This window comes from Somniosus microcephalus, chromosome 5 (assembly GCF_052327205.1).
Source record: "Somniosus microcephalus isolate GS21.2 chromosome 5, FLI_Smic_1.0, whole genome shotgun sequence".
Taxonomy (NCBI): domain Eukaryota; kingdom Metazoa; phylum Chordata; class Chondrichthyes; order Squaliformes; family Somniosidae; genus Somniosus; species Somniosus microcephalus.
In genome coordinates this window covers 314,373,523-314,392,045 of record NC_140991.1, presented here as the reverse complement: position 1 = coordinate 314,392,045, position 18,523 = coordinate 314,373,523, and the positions used below count along the sequence as shown (strand labels likewise).

At 48.2% G+C, this 18,523-nt stretch overlaps 1 protein-coding gene across 1 annotated transcript in view; it reads right to left on the bottom strand.

Annotated features, from left to right (window-relative positions):
• Window positions 1-3,951: 3,951 nt before the first annotated feature.
• Window positions 3,952-18,523, bottom strand: part of LOC147117878 (glutamate decarboxylase 1-like) — a 116,599-nt gene continuing 102,027 nt past the window's right edge. The window contains exons 12-14 of the mRNA XM_085989397.1: window positions 12,909-13,016; window positions 9,552-9,641; window positions 3,952-4,387 (exon numbers count right to left, since the gene is read on the bottom strand). Coding sequence (XP_085845523.1) covers window positions 4,214-4,387; window positions 9,552-9,641; window positions 12,909-13,016 — 372 coding nt within the window. The 3' untranslated portion in view covers window positions 3,952-4,213. The remainder of the gene's footprint in view (window positions 4,388-9,551; window positions 9,642-12,908; window positions 13,017-18,523) is intronic.

The following is an 18,523-nucleotide window of genomic DNA, read 5'->3' as shown; positions in this document are numbered from 1 at the left end:
CGGGGGCGGGGGGGAGGGAGAGATCGCGGTGGGTAGAACACAGTGGGGGCGAAACGTCTGCCGGGGCGGGGGAGGTAGGGCGGGCGGAGGGCGGTGTGGGGGGGCGGTGGAGGGGCAGCGGGGTTTCCCTTGCCTTGTAACTGTGGCGGAAATCCCAGAGGAACGATGTGACTGGTTGTTTATGCCCTTTCTCCCAGGATTCCCACTGAAGTTGCGTCGGGTGGTCGGGACAACCTCAGCACAGATTGCAGCTGAGTAAATAGTAACACTAATGTTCCTGTTAAGCCATTCGGCCGCGCAGCAGTCTGCAGGTCCCGCGCAAGGCAGCTTGGCGGCTTCACAAGAGGAAAAACCGCACATTCGCGGGAATTTTATCGGGCCACACAGCCTGTTAAAGGGGCTGCGCATCCAAAAAAAAATCCAAGTGAACATTGGTAACTACCACCGTCTACCACATATATTCATAACCGTTTAGCACTTGTTAATCTTTACCATACATAATGCATGTGAATATGAAATCTACCATGTACAATATTTGCAAACGATAAATTAATATTTTTTTAAATGTCCTTATTATATGTAAATATATATAAAGAAAACACAACAGATTTGATACACTGTCAGGATTTTATTTTCTCGTAGTCACCTCTCATTAATCCCGAATGTTCGATTATTGAGGTTGCTGGATTAACGAGGCACCGCCCTCTGATCTTTTCCATTCCACGTTTATTTCCAATGCGGCTCTACAGACCCAGCGTCAGGTAATTGTCACGACACGACTCTCGTTTGTTGCATGTGTCATTGAGTTTGCCATTGAAAAATGTCAAAGTCGCCGCCGCACTATCGGAGCAGAAAAACTGGATTTAATTAGCGTTCATTGGTATTTTAATAGTTTTTCTGCCGCTGGTTTGTCAAATGATGGCGAACAGTCATGCTGCTGTGACTCTGATTAAATATGTATTGGGTAGCACTGCACGCAGACTAAGAGTGGGAATAAAATAGTGCGATGATATAACCACAAGCTTTTATTTATTAATCTCAAGCAGAATGAAAAGAAAATGTCTCATCACTTTTATCACTTATTATAATCCAATAAGGAAATTCAGAAGAAACTTCTTTACCCGGAGAGTGGTGAGAATGTGGAACTCGCTACAACAGGGAGTGGTTGAGGTGAATAGTATAGATGCATTTAAAGGAAAGCTAGATAAGCACATGAGGGGGAAAGGAATAGAAGGATATGTTGATAGGGTGAGATGAAGAGGGCGGGGAGGAGGCTCGTGTGGAGCATAAACACCGGCATGGACCATAGAAACATAGAAACATAGAAGATAGGAGCAGGAGTAGGCCATTCGGCCCCTCGAGCCTGCTCCGCCATTTAATGAGATCATGGCTGATCATCCAAACTCAGTACCCTGTCCCTGCCTTCTCTCCATAGCCCTTGATCCCTTTAGCCTTAAGAATAGAAAATGGACCAGTTGGGCCGAATGGCCTGTTTCTGTGCTGTGAATACTTTGTAATCTCTGATTATAATCGCTCCACCATTGGTGGCCGTGCCTTCAGCTGCCTGGGTCCTAAGCTCTGGAATTCCCTCCCTAAACCTCTCCGCCTCTCTCCCTCTCTCTCCTCCTTTAAGATGCTCCTTAAAACCACCTCTTTGACTAAGCTTTTGATCACCTGCCCTAATATCGCCTTACGCGGCTCGTACCAAATTTTGTCTGATAACGCTCCTGTGAAGCGCCTTGCGACGTTTGACTACATTAAAGGCGCTGGATAAATGGCCCGCATCCCGTGAACCAATGAATAAAAAAAGAAACCCTGTGCAGGATCTTTCTCCGCAGGTGGAGCAAGGTTCCAGCTAAGCTGCAGGGCCCCGCGGCGGCCCGGAGGTCCCGCGCAGGTCCTTCGCCGGCCTTTAAATGGAAGAAACCGCACTTGCGTGAAAATTTGAATGGGCCGCGCAGCCCCTTAAAGGGACCACGCACGAAAAAAAATAATTAGGGACAACATTGCGGTGGATTATTATGCGCAGTTTTGGGTGCCCCATTACAAGTAGGATAGTAAACCAGTGGGAAAAGTGAGCACAAATTCACTGGTTACCAGGTTTTGAAAGGTTACAGTTATGAAGAGAGATTCGAGAAGTTAGGACTTCTTTCTACTGGAGCTGAGAAGGTTAAGAGGTGACCTGATGGAGGTCTTCGAGACTCTGAAGGGTTACGAGAGGGCAAATCGCGATAGTGTTATGCCTGACATTTGGTGATAGGTACTCGATTGCCTTGGCCTGAGCACATGGAGTTTGATAGTGCTGTGATCGTTGTATTGTGTATAGGTATTCGATTGCGTGTGCCTGGAATTGTGTGTGTGTGGCAGCCATATTAAAAGCAGCATGAACTGAACTCACTGACGGTCTCTGGATTATCTTTGCAAATGCAATATTTGGCGACAAGGATGGCTGAAATCTCTCTTCCACCACCTCCTCCCTTCCTTGCACTACCCGGTGAGCCCCCGATCCCATGGGTTCGCTGGTTACAGCCCTTTGAAACCTATCTCATTGCTCTTGGACTAGAAACTGTGAGTGCGGCTCGGAAAAAGGCACTGTTATCCCATTGCTTGGGAGCGGAGGGCCAGCGTGTCCTTGGGACATTGTGCACAGCAGACTCAATCCAAACATATGATGAGGCTGTGGCTCTGTTAAGCACAGCACTATCAACTCCATGTGCTCAGGCCAAGGCAATCGAGTACCTATCACCAAATGTCAGACATAACAGATAGATTGGTTGGCAGGATGGCAGCAAGAGGGCACAGGCTCAAGATAATCACATAAAGAATTATAGGAGAGGTTACAGACTGCTCTTCAAGCGGAGGGGGAGTGAGAAGGTGGAATTTTCTGCTACGAGCTAGCATTGAAGCAGAGATGGTCAGAGTCCTCACCTGGGATAAGATACTTCATGACCTCAATGAAAAGGAAAACCGGGAGAGATGTATGACGGGTCAATGATTCAAGATCGCCCACTTTATACTCTCGCCCAGATTCAAAATCGCCCTCAATGAAAGGGAAATCGAGGGTGGAGATTATCTCTTCCTGCTATATCAAGTTTATTCCTTTATGTAGATATTGCACGCATAGAATGATACAGCACAGGACAGGGGGAGGCCATTCGGCCCGTCGTGCCTGTGCCGGCACTTTGGTGGAGCTATACAATTAATCGCACTCCCCCTGCTCTTTCCCCATAGCCCTGTAAATTTTTCCCTTCCAGTATTTATCCAATTCCCTTTTGAAAGTTGTTATTGAATCTGCTTCCACCGCCCTTTCAGGCAGCGCATTCCAGATCACAGCAACTCGTCGCGTATAAAAGTGTTTCCTCCCGTCGCCTCTGGTTCTTTTGCCGATCACCTTAAATCAAAGAGATTTGAAGTTGATGTAGAGATGAGGCCAGAAGCTGATTTTCCGATCGGAATTAATCTAAACCGGGAGAAAAAAAATTCAGATATGTCCGTTCAAGACATTGTCCGGTGGGACATTTTAGCAGGTGTCAAGGGTCAGCCGTGGTTCAGTGGGTAACACTCTCACCCCTGAGGCAGAAGGTCGTGGGTTCATAGTCCCACTTCAGAGATTTGAGCACAAAAGTCCAGGCTGACTCTCCAGTGCAGTACTGAGAGAGTGCCGCACTGTCGGAGGTGCCATCTTTCGGATGAGATGTTAAACCGAGGCCCCGTCTGCTCTCTCAGGTGGACATAAAAGATCCCGCGGCCACTATTTCAAGGAAGAACAGGGGAGTTATCCCCGGTGTCCTGGGGCCAATATTTATCCCTCAATCAAAGTCACTATAAAACAGATTATCTGGTCATTATCACATTGCTGATTATGGGAGCTTGCTTTGTGCAAATTGGCTGCTGCGTTTCCTACATTACAACAGTGACTACACTTCAAAAAGTACTTCATTGGCTGTAAAGTGTTTTGGGACGTCCTGAGTTCGTGAAAGGCGCTGTAGAAATGCAAGACTTTCTTTCCTCTCCTATAACTCAGCGAAAACACCGTTGTGTAACATTAAACCACACCCAAATTTAATGCCTGTAATATTTAATTTGAATATCGTGGACTGGGGACATTAATTTCCTCAGAAGTGAAATGATTAACACCAGAAGTAATCAATAGAGTTTCAATATACATTCCAGCTTATTAAAGGCTGTGATCATTTTTGTGCATGCGTAGAATTTATAAATCCTGCCCAAGTCTCGCAATTTCCTCAATCAGGAAGTCGACGTCAGATGGGTTTGTAGCTGGATTCGAGAAGACCATTCGAAAGAAGTTCACCCTGTCCCCCTGGGGCTGGTACCCAACCATTGATGATCCTTCCTCCATCATCCGAGCTTTAACCTTTGGTGCTATCTGAATATCGACAAGGAAGGAAGTTAATGATTCAGTACGTCAAATAAAAATTATGTATATAAAATTGTGTATAAAATTATGAGGGGCCTGGATAGAGTGGATTGGAAGGACCTATTTCCCTTAGCAGAGAGGTCAATAACCAGGGGGCATAGATTTAAAGTAATTGGTAGAAGGATTAGAGGGGAGTTGAGAATGTTTTTCACCCAGAGGGTGGTGGGGGTCTGGAACTCACTGCCTGAAAGGGTGGTAGAGGCAGAAACCCTCATCGCATTTAAAAACTACTTGGATATGCACTTGAAGTGCCGTAACTTACAGGGCTACGGACCAAGAGCTGGAAAGTGGGATTAGGCTGGAGAGCTCTTTTTCGGCCGGCACGGACACGATGGGCCGAATGGCCTCCTTCTGTGACGTAAATTTCTATGAAAAGGGAGATTATTGCTGCCTTGTGATGGGAACTCTGAATCAGTCAGTTCTGGAAGAGCAAAGCGCGGGGCCACGATTTTAACTGCGGGACAGATTTCGGCGGGGGTGGGGGGAGGGGGAGGGGGTGGGGGGGACAGTGCTGGGAGTTCCACTGCTCCAACGATGAGGCCCAGGGTATTTTAAACTTCTGGGCCTCTTTCAAAGCGCAAGCCTCGGAGGCTGCCTGCCAACACCAGGAAAGTGGCGGGATGAGCTGCTGGGCTATCTCGCGGGAAATTCCCACAATGGGTAGCGGGGGTGCGGGGGTGTGCGAGATCACAGCCAGGAGAGGCCTAAGCTTTCCTGGCGGGGTCTCGGAGGAGTAGCCCTGTTCCTTCAGGCTCCGAAAAAGGATAGTTAAAACAAAACAAAAAAAAAGTTAATGTTAAAAAACCCTTGTTGGGCCTCTTCTGGCCCTGATCTTGGACAGCAACTTTCGGATTTCCGCGTTTAACTGTGGGAGTGCCCTCGCCGGAAGTTGCTGTGCAATTTGTGCGTAACTAGCGGTGAATGCCGTTAGCCTCCTCGTTTAGTTCTACTGTAAATTCTGGCCCGTTATCTCATTCATTGCACACTGTCACTGGGATTTTACTCGCTGGCAGAACCTAGAACACCTATTCTGCATTTCTTCAATATTTATTCCATCTAATCTAACCTGAGAAATCAGAAACTGCCATGGGAAAAATCCCAGGTATTTGGAGACTGTAAGTTTGTTTATAACTGTTATTTTAATAAATGTAGGAAGTCACACAACACCAGGTTATAGCCCAACAGTTTTATTTGAAATCACAAGCTTTCGGAGCGCTGCTCCTTCGTCAGGTGAAGTCTGGTGTTGTGTGACTTCCTACATTTGTGCACCCCAGTCCAACACCGGCATCTCCACACCATGGTTATTTTCACAGGTTGTTTTATCATTTCCAGCTGGTGTGTTAATGCTTTGGACCTTGGCTATACTTTTGGTTGGCGATATGAACAGATATTCCTGTGTGTAATGTTCTCTGGCCCTGAAAATTAACTTTTTACAAGTGTGGAGTCTCATTCCTTCAGATTTTAATTATTGTCGGAGAGTTAAAAAAGTATATATTTTTTTAACTTTTACTTTCTGTCTCTTTTATCTCTCTCTCTTATTCCCATCTTTCTCTCCCTCTCTTTATTTTGCTTTCTTCACCTGATTTGACTTTGAATTCACCCATTCGAACTTACACTTCCTGGTTCAGACTCTGCGCTGTTCATTTCACAATACTTCAATCTGATTGGTTAAGGAGACACACATTTGCTTGCCCGGTTCACAGGTGCCAGGTGCCCTGCAGAGGGCGTCGCACTGTTTGGATCTCCAGCTGACAGCAACTTCCAGAGCTAAAGGTCATAGGAATGGACCGGGCAAGGGCAAGTCTAAAACCAAAATAACAACAGAAAACGCTGGAAAAACTCAGCGGGCCAGGGCAGCACCCGCGGAGAGAGAAACGGAGTTAACGTTTCAGGTCGAAGACCCTTCGTCAGAACTGGAAAAAAAACAGGAAAAGGGATAGATTTTAAAGCAAGTAGGGGCTGGAAAAAGGGAGAGGGAATGAAAGAACAAAAGGGAAGGTCAGTGATAGGATAGAAAGCAGGAGAGATTAAGAGACATTGGCCCAGAAATTCGGGTCGGGGGCTTCCCGCGGGTGCAAGCCCCCGACCTGCACTTACCTAGCGCGCCGGCCGTTGAGCTGTGGGCCCGCGTGGGATTCCGATCCTGGGCCTCCTCCAACTGCCGGCGCGCAGTGCTTGCGTATCCCAGGGGCGCAGTTAGTTCGAAGCGTCCCCTGGGGTCACATGGGCCACGGGCAGCCAATGGTAGCAGGGAATGCTTCATTCATAAGTTTGACAGGAAGAGTTGTCAAACCTATAAGTTAATTGCTTTAAAAATACACCTGCTTTATTTTGTAAGAAAATTAGATGTTGAGATTTAGAAATAGTGAAGCTTTAAAGTAATCAGCAAATGTAAAAATGCGTTACCAAACCATAGAATATTAATCATTTTGGGGGTAACTGACTATATTTTCTCCCTGACTTTTTCCACAACCTTTCCTCAGCTGCAGGTACAGCTTGATGTTGGGGTGCAGTTTCCCAGCTGGTGACGACTGTCTTAAAGTTGTCAATCTTGTAAGAGATTCAGAGGGAGAGCGATGGTATGTAGCGAGTATATTTTGCTAATAGCTTTAAAAGAACACACAGCAGTCACAGAGTTAAAGCTCAAGAATGGCCCAGTAATTTCAACAAGTTAAAGCGATTAATACAACAGAAACGGTGTTACCCGATCCTGTTGGGAGGAGCGTTGAGTCCAGGACTCTCTCCCTCCTCTGCCTCAACATTTGGAAATTTGTGTGATGTTTTATACCTTGCCTTATCTTGTTATTCACAACCCGTCAGTCAGGCTATTGTGGGACATTGAGAGCTGCTACATCTAACCAAGGGCTTCGATAACTGCCAGTTCTAACCAAGGACTCCTTCCCTCGCCTTATTATTCGCAGCTTGTCAGTCTGACTATTGTTGGAGATTGAGAGCTGCCCAATCTAACCAAGGACTCCTTCCCTCGCCTTGTTATTCTCAGCTTGTCAGTCTGGCTATTGTTGGAGATTGAGAGCTGCCCGATCTAACCAAGGACTGCTTGGAAAAGCACGCTGGGATACTTAGTATGTAAAGTATCTAAATAAGCATGTATAGTCGGTCTAGGCTACATCGTGCACTCTTTGGGCGAGAGCCACGGACAGTGAATGTTGGTAGGCTATTTGATCCATCCGGCCCGCGTTTGACATGGATTTCTAGCAGAGTTCCCGAGGAAGTGAACAGCAGGGGCAACCTTGGCCAATTCGCCCTCCCCCTCCCACTCTAGTCGACATCAATAACTGAATATGGGCCAGTGATCAAACTGCCAGACTGTTCCCATCATTACTATTGCAGCACGGCCGTGACTTGTGATGGGGGGGGGGGGGCAAGTGTCGGGGAGGTGGGGAGTCAGGATATTATAACGGTTCCAGATTGCAAATATCGCAATCCCAAAATAAATACATTTTTACAACAAAAATCTCAAGTTAAAAATATTTATTTGAGATTTGGAAATAATCCAATTTTTAACAACCTTATTCAGCATCTTGGATTGTTCCCACTGCAGAGCCTATCATAGCTGCAGGTTCATTCATTAAAAAAAACATTGAAAGGGGTATCGCAGCCCCATAAAATTATTAAGTGACCCATTTCATCTCTTTTTAAACATGCAATGCGGCAACATTGCAAAAACATTCATTGTATTGGAAAATTATACTAGGCTAGCTACTGGGAGGAGTGCTTTCGTGATCATTTTTTCACAGTTGTATTTGTGTTTAATGTATACTTACCGGTATAACCACTGGTCGACAGGGCACAGAGTAATTGAATATCACAGTAGAATTATCAACAAGAAGTGTGTAATACACAAATATCATTCTGCGCTTGTCATCTCCGGGTGCATCGCCCCGGCACAAAAATTCCCCCTCGTTCCCTGCAGCAGCGCCGGGCGATGGCAGCGACCACTGCAGGGGACGTGAGCAGGGCGGAGGTTAAAGGTGAGGTGGCCGGCCGGTCTTTGAATAAATTGTCGGGTTTTAAAAAAAACTTTTTTCGTTGTGCCTTGGTACGCCGGGGTCCGCGCTGCGATCGGTCGGCCCGGCACTCTGCTTGAGTGCCGGGCTGATCGCGCGGCACCCCTCTGCTGCAGTGTTCGCAGCGTGGGGCCCTTCCCTTTAATTCAGGGAAGAGCCCCTGCCAGGCGGCAGTGCCACGCTCGGCCACTCGTGGAGCTGCTGAGCAATGCGCCCCGGGTCATGAACTTTCCCCTCCTCTCGCGCTCCAAGAAGGAAGTGGAACGCTTGATTAACGCTTGACTAAGTGCTCCACTCCCCTCTTGGAGCATAAAAATGGGAATTTCAGAGAGGCTGGAAGAGGTTAGTGCCTGTTGCTAACTTTTCCAGCTTTTCTGATCTAGCGCCCCCAAATGGGGCTCGAGGTGGAATTTCTAGCCTTACGAGTTTAAAAGGGGATCTCAGGATTGCCCGGCATTACATTGTGATATCTTGAGACACAGCATATATATACAACAGCACAACATGGCTTCCGGTAAGAACTGTACTGCATATGGCTTTATTATTATATACATCAGTAGTCCACCAGGTGGCTCTATTACATACGTCAGAGGAAGAATGGGTGGAAACCTTCAAGAAATTATGCCGTTTACGCCACTGTTCTGGGGTTTCCACTGACCCTCTGCTATTCCATGTAAGAGGTTCAAGGAAAAGTGGGACATGGTTGTGTTTGAAATGTACCTCCCGCTGGATGATTAAATTGGCTCGTGGCCATGGAGAACAGCATAAGAACATAAGACATAAGAACATAAGACGTAGGAGCAGGAGTCGATCATTCGGCCCCTTGAGCCTGCTCCGCCATTCAATAAGATCATGGCTGATCTGATCTTCGACCTCAACTCCACTTCCCTGCCCGCTCCCCATAACCCTCGACTCCCTTATCATTCAAAAATCTGTCTATCTCCACCTTAAATATATTCAATGACCCAGTCTCCACAGCTCTCTGGGGAAGAGAATTCCAAAGGCGCAGGCCAGAGTATGCAGCTTGCTCTTGCATATTGGCAAGTAGTCAACACTTTCGTAAATAACACCACATTGGCGCATACCTGATGGAGCTTCGCCTCCCGCTCGGCATTTTCAGGCATTCCTCGGAGACTTGGCGGAATGTACCAGAAACACACATTGGTGTGCTCGGGCTGAATGGAAACAGTGAGAAAAAAAATAGACACAACGTATGTTATTATTCAAAAGTAGTTAGGGAAATACCACTGATTAATATGTTATAATTATTTTTCTTGCCATTATGAGGAGTAAAGCTTTGCCAAACTCTACGTCAACAATGTATCAAGCCAAATCTCAAAAGACTGTAACCAAGTTTGACATTAGAACATAAGAATTAGGAGCAGGAGTAGGCCGTATGGCCCCTCAAGCCTGCTGCGCCATTTAATCAGATCATGGCTGACCTTCGACCTCAACTCCACTTTCCTGCTTGATCCCCATATCCCTCGATTCCCCAAGAGTCCAAAAATCTATCGATCTCAGCCTTGAATATACTGAACGACTGAGCATCCACAGCCCTCTGGGGCTGAGAATTCCAAAGATTCACACCCCTCTGTGGGGGAAGAACTTGGTCTTCAGCCAAAGTTCGAAATGGACGATTGCCAATTGGCAGTCTGTTTCATACCCCGCCCAGTATTCTTTTCCATGTTGCCTTGAAAGCTTTTATCTGATAATAATGCTGAATGGAAAAGCGACCACATTGTGTTCCTTGTAATAAAATTGATTCATCAGTGATGACAGCCTTTTGTCAAACTATCTGAATGGCTCAGGTGTAGAGGGTGAGCGTTGCATTGGGGGTAGCGGCTTTTACGGGTTTATTTGATTCAGGGCAAAGTTCCGATTGCACTGGCCCAATACAGTGTTCTCCTACTGTACCTGGGATATATATTCTTCCAGACTCGCTAGCTTGTATCAGCCGTGGCTCAGTGGGCAGCACTCCTCGCTTTGGAATCAGAAGGTTGTGGGTTCAAGTCCCCACTCCAGAGACTTGAGCACAAAAATCTAGGCTGACACTCTAGCGCAGTGCTGAGGGAGTGCGGCATTGTCAGAAGTGCTGTCTTTCGGATGAGATGTAAAAGATCCTGTGGCACTATTTTGAAAAAGAGTCGGGGAAGTTTTCCCCCCAGTGTCCTAGGTCCAATATTTATCACTAAAACAAATTCTTAAGCAGAACTGAGGATGACTTGCTTCCGCATTAAAAATGGGTTCACAGGTGACTGATGAGTCCAATGTGGGCAGTTACTGTTGTAATATAGGAAACGCAGCAGCTGATTTACGCACAGTAAGATCCCACAAACAGCAACGTGATAATGACCAGATAATCTGTTTTAGAGATGTTGATTGAGGAATAAATGTTGGCCAGGACACCAGATAGTGGCCATGGGATCTTTTATGTCCACCTGAGAGCAGACAGGGCCTCGGTTTAACGTCTCATCCGAAAGACGGCACCTCTGACAGTGCAGCGCTCCCTCAGCACTGCACTGGAGCGTCAGCCTAGATTTTTGTGCTCAAGTCTCTGGAGTGGGACTTGAACCCACAACCTTCTGACTCAGAAGGCGAGAATGTTACCCACAGGCCAAATCAGCAGCATAAACTGGAGAAACTTCTGGCTGAATCCTCACATAATGCCTGTTGCACCTAAGCCATGCTGCTGGCTGCATATTTGGATAATTCCAATGCATTGTACCACCGAATGACGAGTGTCTCACCTCCTGACCCCCCAAAGCCTTTCCACCATTTACAAGGCACAAGTAAGGAGTGTGATGGAATACTCTCCACTTGCCTGGATGAGTGCAGCTCCAACAACACTCAAGGAGCTCAACACCATCCAGGACAAAGCAGCCCGCTTGATTGGCACCCCATCCAGCACCTTAAACATTCACTCCCTCCACCTCCAGCGCACCGTGGCTGCAGTGTGTACCATCTATAAGATGCACTGCAGCAACTCATCAAGGCTTCTTCTGTAGCACCTCCCAAACCCACGACCTCTACCACCTAGAAGGACAAGGGCAGCAGGCGCATGGGAACACCACCACCTCCAAGTTCCCCTCCAAGTCACACACCATCCTAACTTGGAAGTATATCGCCGATCCTTCATCGTCGCTGGGTTAAAATCCTGGAACTCCCTCACTCCCTCCCAATCAGCACTGTGGGAGTACCCTCACCACACGGAATGCAGCGGTTCAAGAAGGCGGCTCACCACCACCTTCTCAAGGGCAATTAGGGATGGGCAATAAATGCTGGCGTTGCCAGCGATGCCCAAATCTCGTGAACGAATATAAAAAATACACCATGCATTCATACCTACAACTGTGCACAAGAACTTCAAGTGGGCAGCTGTGGGAAAAAAGCTGAGTGGGAGCCAGGCACATTCCCCACAGAGCGCAATGGAAAATGTAAGGGACAGTCACTGCGCACACACACACTCATCCCAGTGGTACTGGTTAAAGCCAATGCTCTGACCGTAGATGCTGAGAGGCTGTTTCCCCTGGCAGGAGAGTCTAGAACCAGGGGGCACAGTCTCAGAATAAGGGGTCGGCCATTTAAGACTGAGATGAGGAGGAATTTCATCACCCAGAGGGTGGTGAATCTTTGGAATTCTCTGCCCCAGAGGGCTGTGGATGTTGAATCGTTGAGTATATTCAAGGCTGAGATCGATAGATGTTTGGACTCTAGGGGAATCGAGGGATATGGGGATCGGGCGGGAAAGTGGAGTTGAGGTCGAAGATCAGCCACGATCTTATTGAATGGCGGAGCAGGCTCGAGGGGCCGTACGGCCTACTCCTGCTCCTAGTTCTTATGTTGTTAAGCCTTAAGGGGGGGGGGGCATAGATTTAAAGTAATTGGTCGAAGGATTAGAGGGGAGTTGAGGAGAACTTTTTTCACCCAGAGGGTGGTGGGGGTCTGGAACTCACTGCCTGAAAGGGTGGTCGAGGCAGAAACCCTCATCACATTTAAAAAGTACTTGGATATGCCCTTGAAGTGCCGTAACCTACAGGGCTACGGACCAAGAGCTGGAAAGTGGGATCAGGCTGGAGAGCTCCTTTTCGGCCGGTGCGGACACGACGGGCCGAATGGCCTCTTTCTGTGCCGTAAATTTCTATGAATCTATGATTTTGCAATCCCTTTCGCGACCTGCCTGACTTTCTGTTAAACACGTTAAATGGATAGAAGATCAGGGAGACTGTCTAATGGACATGCTATTGTTCACCATGCCCAATATTCCGGTGTGTCCTCACAGCGTAGGATCCTTATTATTGATTGGAGTGGCAAAAGTGGAAAATTTAACCTTTAATCCCCTCTATTTTAGTTGGATTGAAAACTAGGTCACCACCGTGGAGAATGTACTATTCCAAGGCTCCTATACACTACTTACTTTATAAAAGTACAGTTTTGAAACTTACTTTATCATCAAACACCAGCTTAAAATCGTCTCTTCCTTTGAGTTTGCTGTGGAGATACTGTGCAAGCTCAAGACATTGGTTGATTTGCCTCTCAAACCCCGATGTGCCCTGCAAAGTATAACAAAATAAAGTCTATTGTATACCACACTGTGCTGTGATGTCTTATGCAGCCACAGCAGAAACAGACGCCAAGGAGAAGTACAAAGAGCAGTTCTTTGACAGCTTGTTATAAAGAAAGAAAAAGACAAAAAGAAAGGCTTGCTTTTATCACAACCTCAGGACGTCCCAAAGCGCTTTCCAGCCAAGGAAGTCCTTTTGAAGTGTAGTCGCTGTAATGTAGGAGAGGCAGGAGCCAAAATTGTGCGCGCAGCAAGCTCCCACACACAGCACTGTGGTAATGACCAGATTATCTGTATTTCAGTGATGTTGATTGAGGGATAAGTATTGGCCCCAGGACACCGGGGAGAACTCCCCCTGCTCTTCTTCAAAGTAGTGCCCATGGGAGAGCACAGACGGGGCCTCGGTTTAACACCTCATCCAAAAGACGGCACCTCAAACAGTGCAGCCCTCCCTCAGTACTGCACTGGGAGAGTCAGCCTAGATTTTGTGTTCAAGTCTTTGGAGTGGGACTTGAGCCCATAACCTTCTGACTCTGAAGCGAAAGAGTGCTACCCACTGAACCACGACTGGCACTTATCTAAAATGATAGAAATATCTGTTCTTTTAACACGTTATTGTATATGGACATGGCTCAAGATTTCCCTGTCTTTCATACTGTTACTTTACAATGGGCTGTAATGTTTAAAATGAATTTTTCATTCGTTTTTCTCTTCTTAATTTTCTACTTACTTTTAAATTACTTTTGAACCCTGGGTATTTGGTTGAATACAGATGTTTCTGCTGAGTTTAATCTGCCAACATTGTGAGAATCCTTGATTAGTTTAGAATCCTTAGAAGGTTACACTGACAGGGCTGAGATGACGAGGGCTGGGAGGAGGCTTGTGTGGAGCATAAACACCGACACAGACCAGTTGGACTGAACGGCCGGTTTCTGTGCTGTACATTCTATGTAATTCTATGTAAATATTCCAAGCCATGAATGACGCTGATCAACAAAGCATACTACTACCTTTGATGTGCATTTTGAAATGTGGAAATTTTATTTTATTTATTCATTCATCGGACGTGGGCATCACTGGCAAGGCCAGCATTTATTGCCCATCCCTAATTGCCCTCGAGAAGGTGGTGGTGAGCCGCCTTCTTGAACCGCTGCAGTCCGTGTGGTGAAGGTACTCCCACAGTGCTGTTAGGGAGGGAGTTCCAGGATTTTGACCCAGCGACGATGAAGGAACGGCCAATATATTTCCAAGTCAGGATGGTGTGTGACTTGGAGGGGAACTTGGAGGTGGTGGTGTTCCCCATGCGCCTGCTGCCCTTGTCCTTCTAAGTGGAAGAGGTCACGGGTTTGGGAGGTGCTGCCGAAGAAGCCTTGGCAATTTGCTGCAGTGCATCTTGTAGATGGTACACACTGCAGCCACGGTACGCAGGTGGTAGAGGGAGTGAATGTTTAAGGTGGTGGATGGGTTGCCAATCAAACGGGCTGCTTTGTCCTGGATGGAGTGTTGTTGGAGCTGCACTCATCCAGGCAAGTGGAGATTATTCCATCACACTCCTGACTTGTGCCTTGTAAATGGTGGAAAGGCTTTGGGTAGTCAGGAGGTGAGACACTCGTCATTCGGTGGTACAATGCATTGGAATTATCCAAATATGCAGCCAGCAGCATGGCTTAGGTGCAACAGGCATTATGTGAGGATTATTCCATTACACTCCTGACTTGTGCCTTGTAGATGGTGGAAAGGCTTTGGGGAATCAAGAGGTGAGACACTCACCACAGAATACCCAGCCTCTGACCTGCTCTTGTTGCCAGTATTTATGTGGCTGGTCCAGTTAAGTTTCTGGTCAATGGTGACCCCCAGGATGTTGATGGTGGGGGATTCGGTGATGGTAATGCTGTTGAGTGTCAAGGGGCGGTTAGACTCTCGCTTGTTGGAGATAATCATTGCCTGGCACTTGTGTGGCGCGAATGTTACTTGCCACTTATCAGCCCAAGCATGAATGTTGTCCAGGTCTTGTTGCATTCGGGCATGGTCTGCTTCATTATCTGAGGAGTTGTGAATGGAACTGAACACTGTGCAATCATCAGTGAACATCCCCATATCTGACCTTATGATGGAGGGAGGTTTGTTGATGAAGCAGCTGAAGATGGTTTGGCCTAGGACACTGCCCTGAGGAACTCCTGCAGTGATGTCCTGGGGCTGAGATAATTGACCTCCAACAACTACAACCATCTTCCTTTGTGCTAGGTATGACTCCAGCCAGTGGAGCGTTTTCCCCCCGATTCCCATTGACTTAAATTTTACTAAGGCTCCTTGATGCCACACTCGGTCAAATGCTGATTTGATGTCAAGGACAATCACTCTCACCTTAGCTCTGGAATTCAGCTCCTTTGTCCATGTTTGGACCAAGGCTGTAATGAGGTCGGGAGCTGAGTGATCTTGGTGGAACCCAAACTGAGCATTGGTGAGCAGGCGATTGGTGAGTAAGTGCCGCTTGATAGCACTGTCGATGACACCTTCCATCATTTTGCTGCTGATTGAGAGTAGACTGATGGGGTGGTAATTGGCCGGGTCGGATTTGTCCTGCTTTTTGTGGACAGGACATACCTGGGCAGTTTCCCACATTGTCGGGTAGATACCAGTGTTGTAGCTGTACTGGAATAGCTTGGCTAGAGGCGCGGCTAGTTCTGGAGCTCAAGTCTTCAGCATGACAGCCGGGATGTTTTCAGGGCCCACAGCCTTTGCTGTATCCAGTGCGCTCAGCCATTTCTTGCTATCATATGGAGTGAATCGAATTAGCTGAAGACTGGCTTCTGTGATGGTGGGGACCTCAGGAGGAGGCTGATATGGATCGTCCACTCGGCACTTCTGGCTGAAGATGGTTGTCTTGTGCACTCACGTGCTGGGCTCCACCATCATTGAGGATGGGGATATTCATGGAGCCTCCTCCTCCTGTTAGATGTTTAATTGTCCACCACCATTCATGACTGGATGTGGCAGGACTGCAGAGCTTTGATCTGATCCGTTAGTTGTGGGATCGCTTAGCTCTGTCTATAGCATGCTGCTTCTGCTGCTTAGCATGCATGTAGTCCTGTGTTGCAGCTTCCCCAGGTTGGCACTGCATTTTTAGGTACGCCTAGTGCTGCTCCTGGCATGATCTTCTACACTCCGCATTGAACCAGGGTTGGTCCCCTGGCTTGATGATAATGGTAGAGTGAGGAATATGCCGGGCCATGAGGTTACAGATTGTGGTGGAATACAATTCTGCTGTTGCTGATGGCCCATAGCGCCTCATGGAGGCCCAGTTTTGAGCTGCTAGATCTGTTCTGAATCTATCTCATTTAGTACAGTGGTGGTGCTACACAACACGATGGAGGGTGTCCTCAGTGTGAAGACGGGATTTCGTCTCCACAAGGACTGTGTGGTGGTTACTGCTACCAATGCTGTCATGGACAGATGCATCTGCGACAGGTAGATTGGTGAGGACGAGGTCAATTAGGTTTTTCCCTCGTGTTGGTTCTCGCATCAACTGCCACAGTCCTAGTCTGGCAGCTGTGTCCTTCAGGACTCGGCCAGCTCGGTCAGTAGTGGCGCTACCGAGTCATTCTTGGTGATGGACATTGAAGTCTCCCACCCAGAGTACATTCTGTGCCCTTGCTACTCTCAGTGCTTCTTCCAAGTGGTGTTCAACATGGAGGAGTACTGATTCATCAGCTGAGGGAGGGCGGTAGGTGATAATCAGCAGGAGGTTTCCTTGCCCATGCTTGACCTGAAGCCATGAGACTACATTGGGTCCGGAGTCAATGTGGTGCGGTGCCAACCTGGGGAAGCTGCAACACGGGGCCACTCCCTCCCGACTGTATACCACAGTGCCGCCACCTCTGGTGGGTCTGTCCTGCTGGTGGGACAGGGCATACACGGGCATGGTGATGGAGGAAAGGTATGATTCTGTGAGTATGACTATGTCAGGCTGTTCCTTGACTAGTCTGTGGGACAGCTCTACCCAATTGTGGCACAAGTCCCCAGATGTTGGCGAGGAGGACTTTGCCGGGTCGACTGAGCTGGGTGTGCCGTTATCATGTCCGAAGCTGGTGCCGAGGTTGATGCCAGGTGGCCCGTCTGGTTTCAAATAGTAAAAACTATGCAACTCATTCTTTTGATCTCTTCGGGCTAGAAGTTGGGCTCCTTTGTGCCTCCCGCTAGCACCTCCGGGGGGCGTTAACGGGGCTCAACTGTGTTTGCGACCGGGCGCGGCAATATCAACACTTCCCGCTAAATTCGGCGCTTCGCCCCGATCTCCTACGGCCCAGGGATCGTGACGCCATTGCCGTGCGCAGCGTCCCGGATGAAAAATTCCCTCTCGCCCCCTGCTTGTGCGCTTGCCGTTAACAGCGACGGGTAGAGGAGGCAGATTTCGGTTGGGTGTCCCCTGGAGGAGGCGGCGCTACTTAAAGGCGTCCACACCCGGTGTTGTTTTCGCCGGCCAACAATGCCGCGTTGTTAGTTTCACATCGACAAAGAGGCCTTCTGACTGATTTGAGCGTTTTGCATTTTAACGAGTGTTCCGGCACATAAAGATTCTTCAGTTTCATTGAGGGGAGATTTGAAAGGGCAATGTTTGGATCTGTTCATGGGGGCTGTGCTGGCACAGGACCTCACCCTCCAGCATCAATGTCGGAGGCAACTGGGGCTCAGAGAAAGGGTGCAAAATGTGGCCAGCGGTAGGAGGGCCAACAGGGCTCTCAACAGGAGGCAGCAGTTGTCCTGCATGAATTTCACGGAGGACCAGTGTGTTAGAAGGCTGCGCTTCAGCAAGGAGGTGGTCACAGAGCTCTGCCACCTCCTGCAGCCAGACCTCGAGCCTCAGATCAGGACCACCACGGCTCTCTCAGTGGCAGTCAAGGTCACCGTCGCCCTCAATTTCTACGGCAGCAGATCATTGCAGTGTGCGACAGGCGACATCCCCAACATCTCCCAGTTTGCCGTCCATTGCTCCATCCGCCAGGTACAGAAGGAGAAGGGATTACATTTCCTTCCCCATGACCAGAGAGAAGCAGCGCAAGCGAGCATGTGGCTTTGCCAGGATAGCAGGCTTCCCCATGGTGCAGGGCGCCATTGACTGCACCCACGACGCTTTGCTGGCACCTCATAACAATCCTGAGGTATTTTTGTAACCGCAAAGGCTACCACTCACTTAATGTGCAGTTAGTGTGCGACCACACACAGCGAATCCTGACTGTCAATGCCTGCGCAGCCATTGCCACCAGGCATAGCCGCACCAACTCAGGAGGAGGAGGAGGAGGAGGACGAGGGGGAGGAAGAAGAGGAGCAGGAGGAACAGGAGGATGAACAGCAGCGAGGGAGGAGGCAGCCTCTCAATCGGCGTTCTGCAAGGTCGGTCCGTGACCGCCTCATCAGACTTGGTTTCCAGTGACTTTGAGTCCTCGTTCCGGTTGCTGAGCTCGCGCCTCACTCCATCACTTTGTGATTCTGTACCAC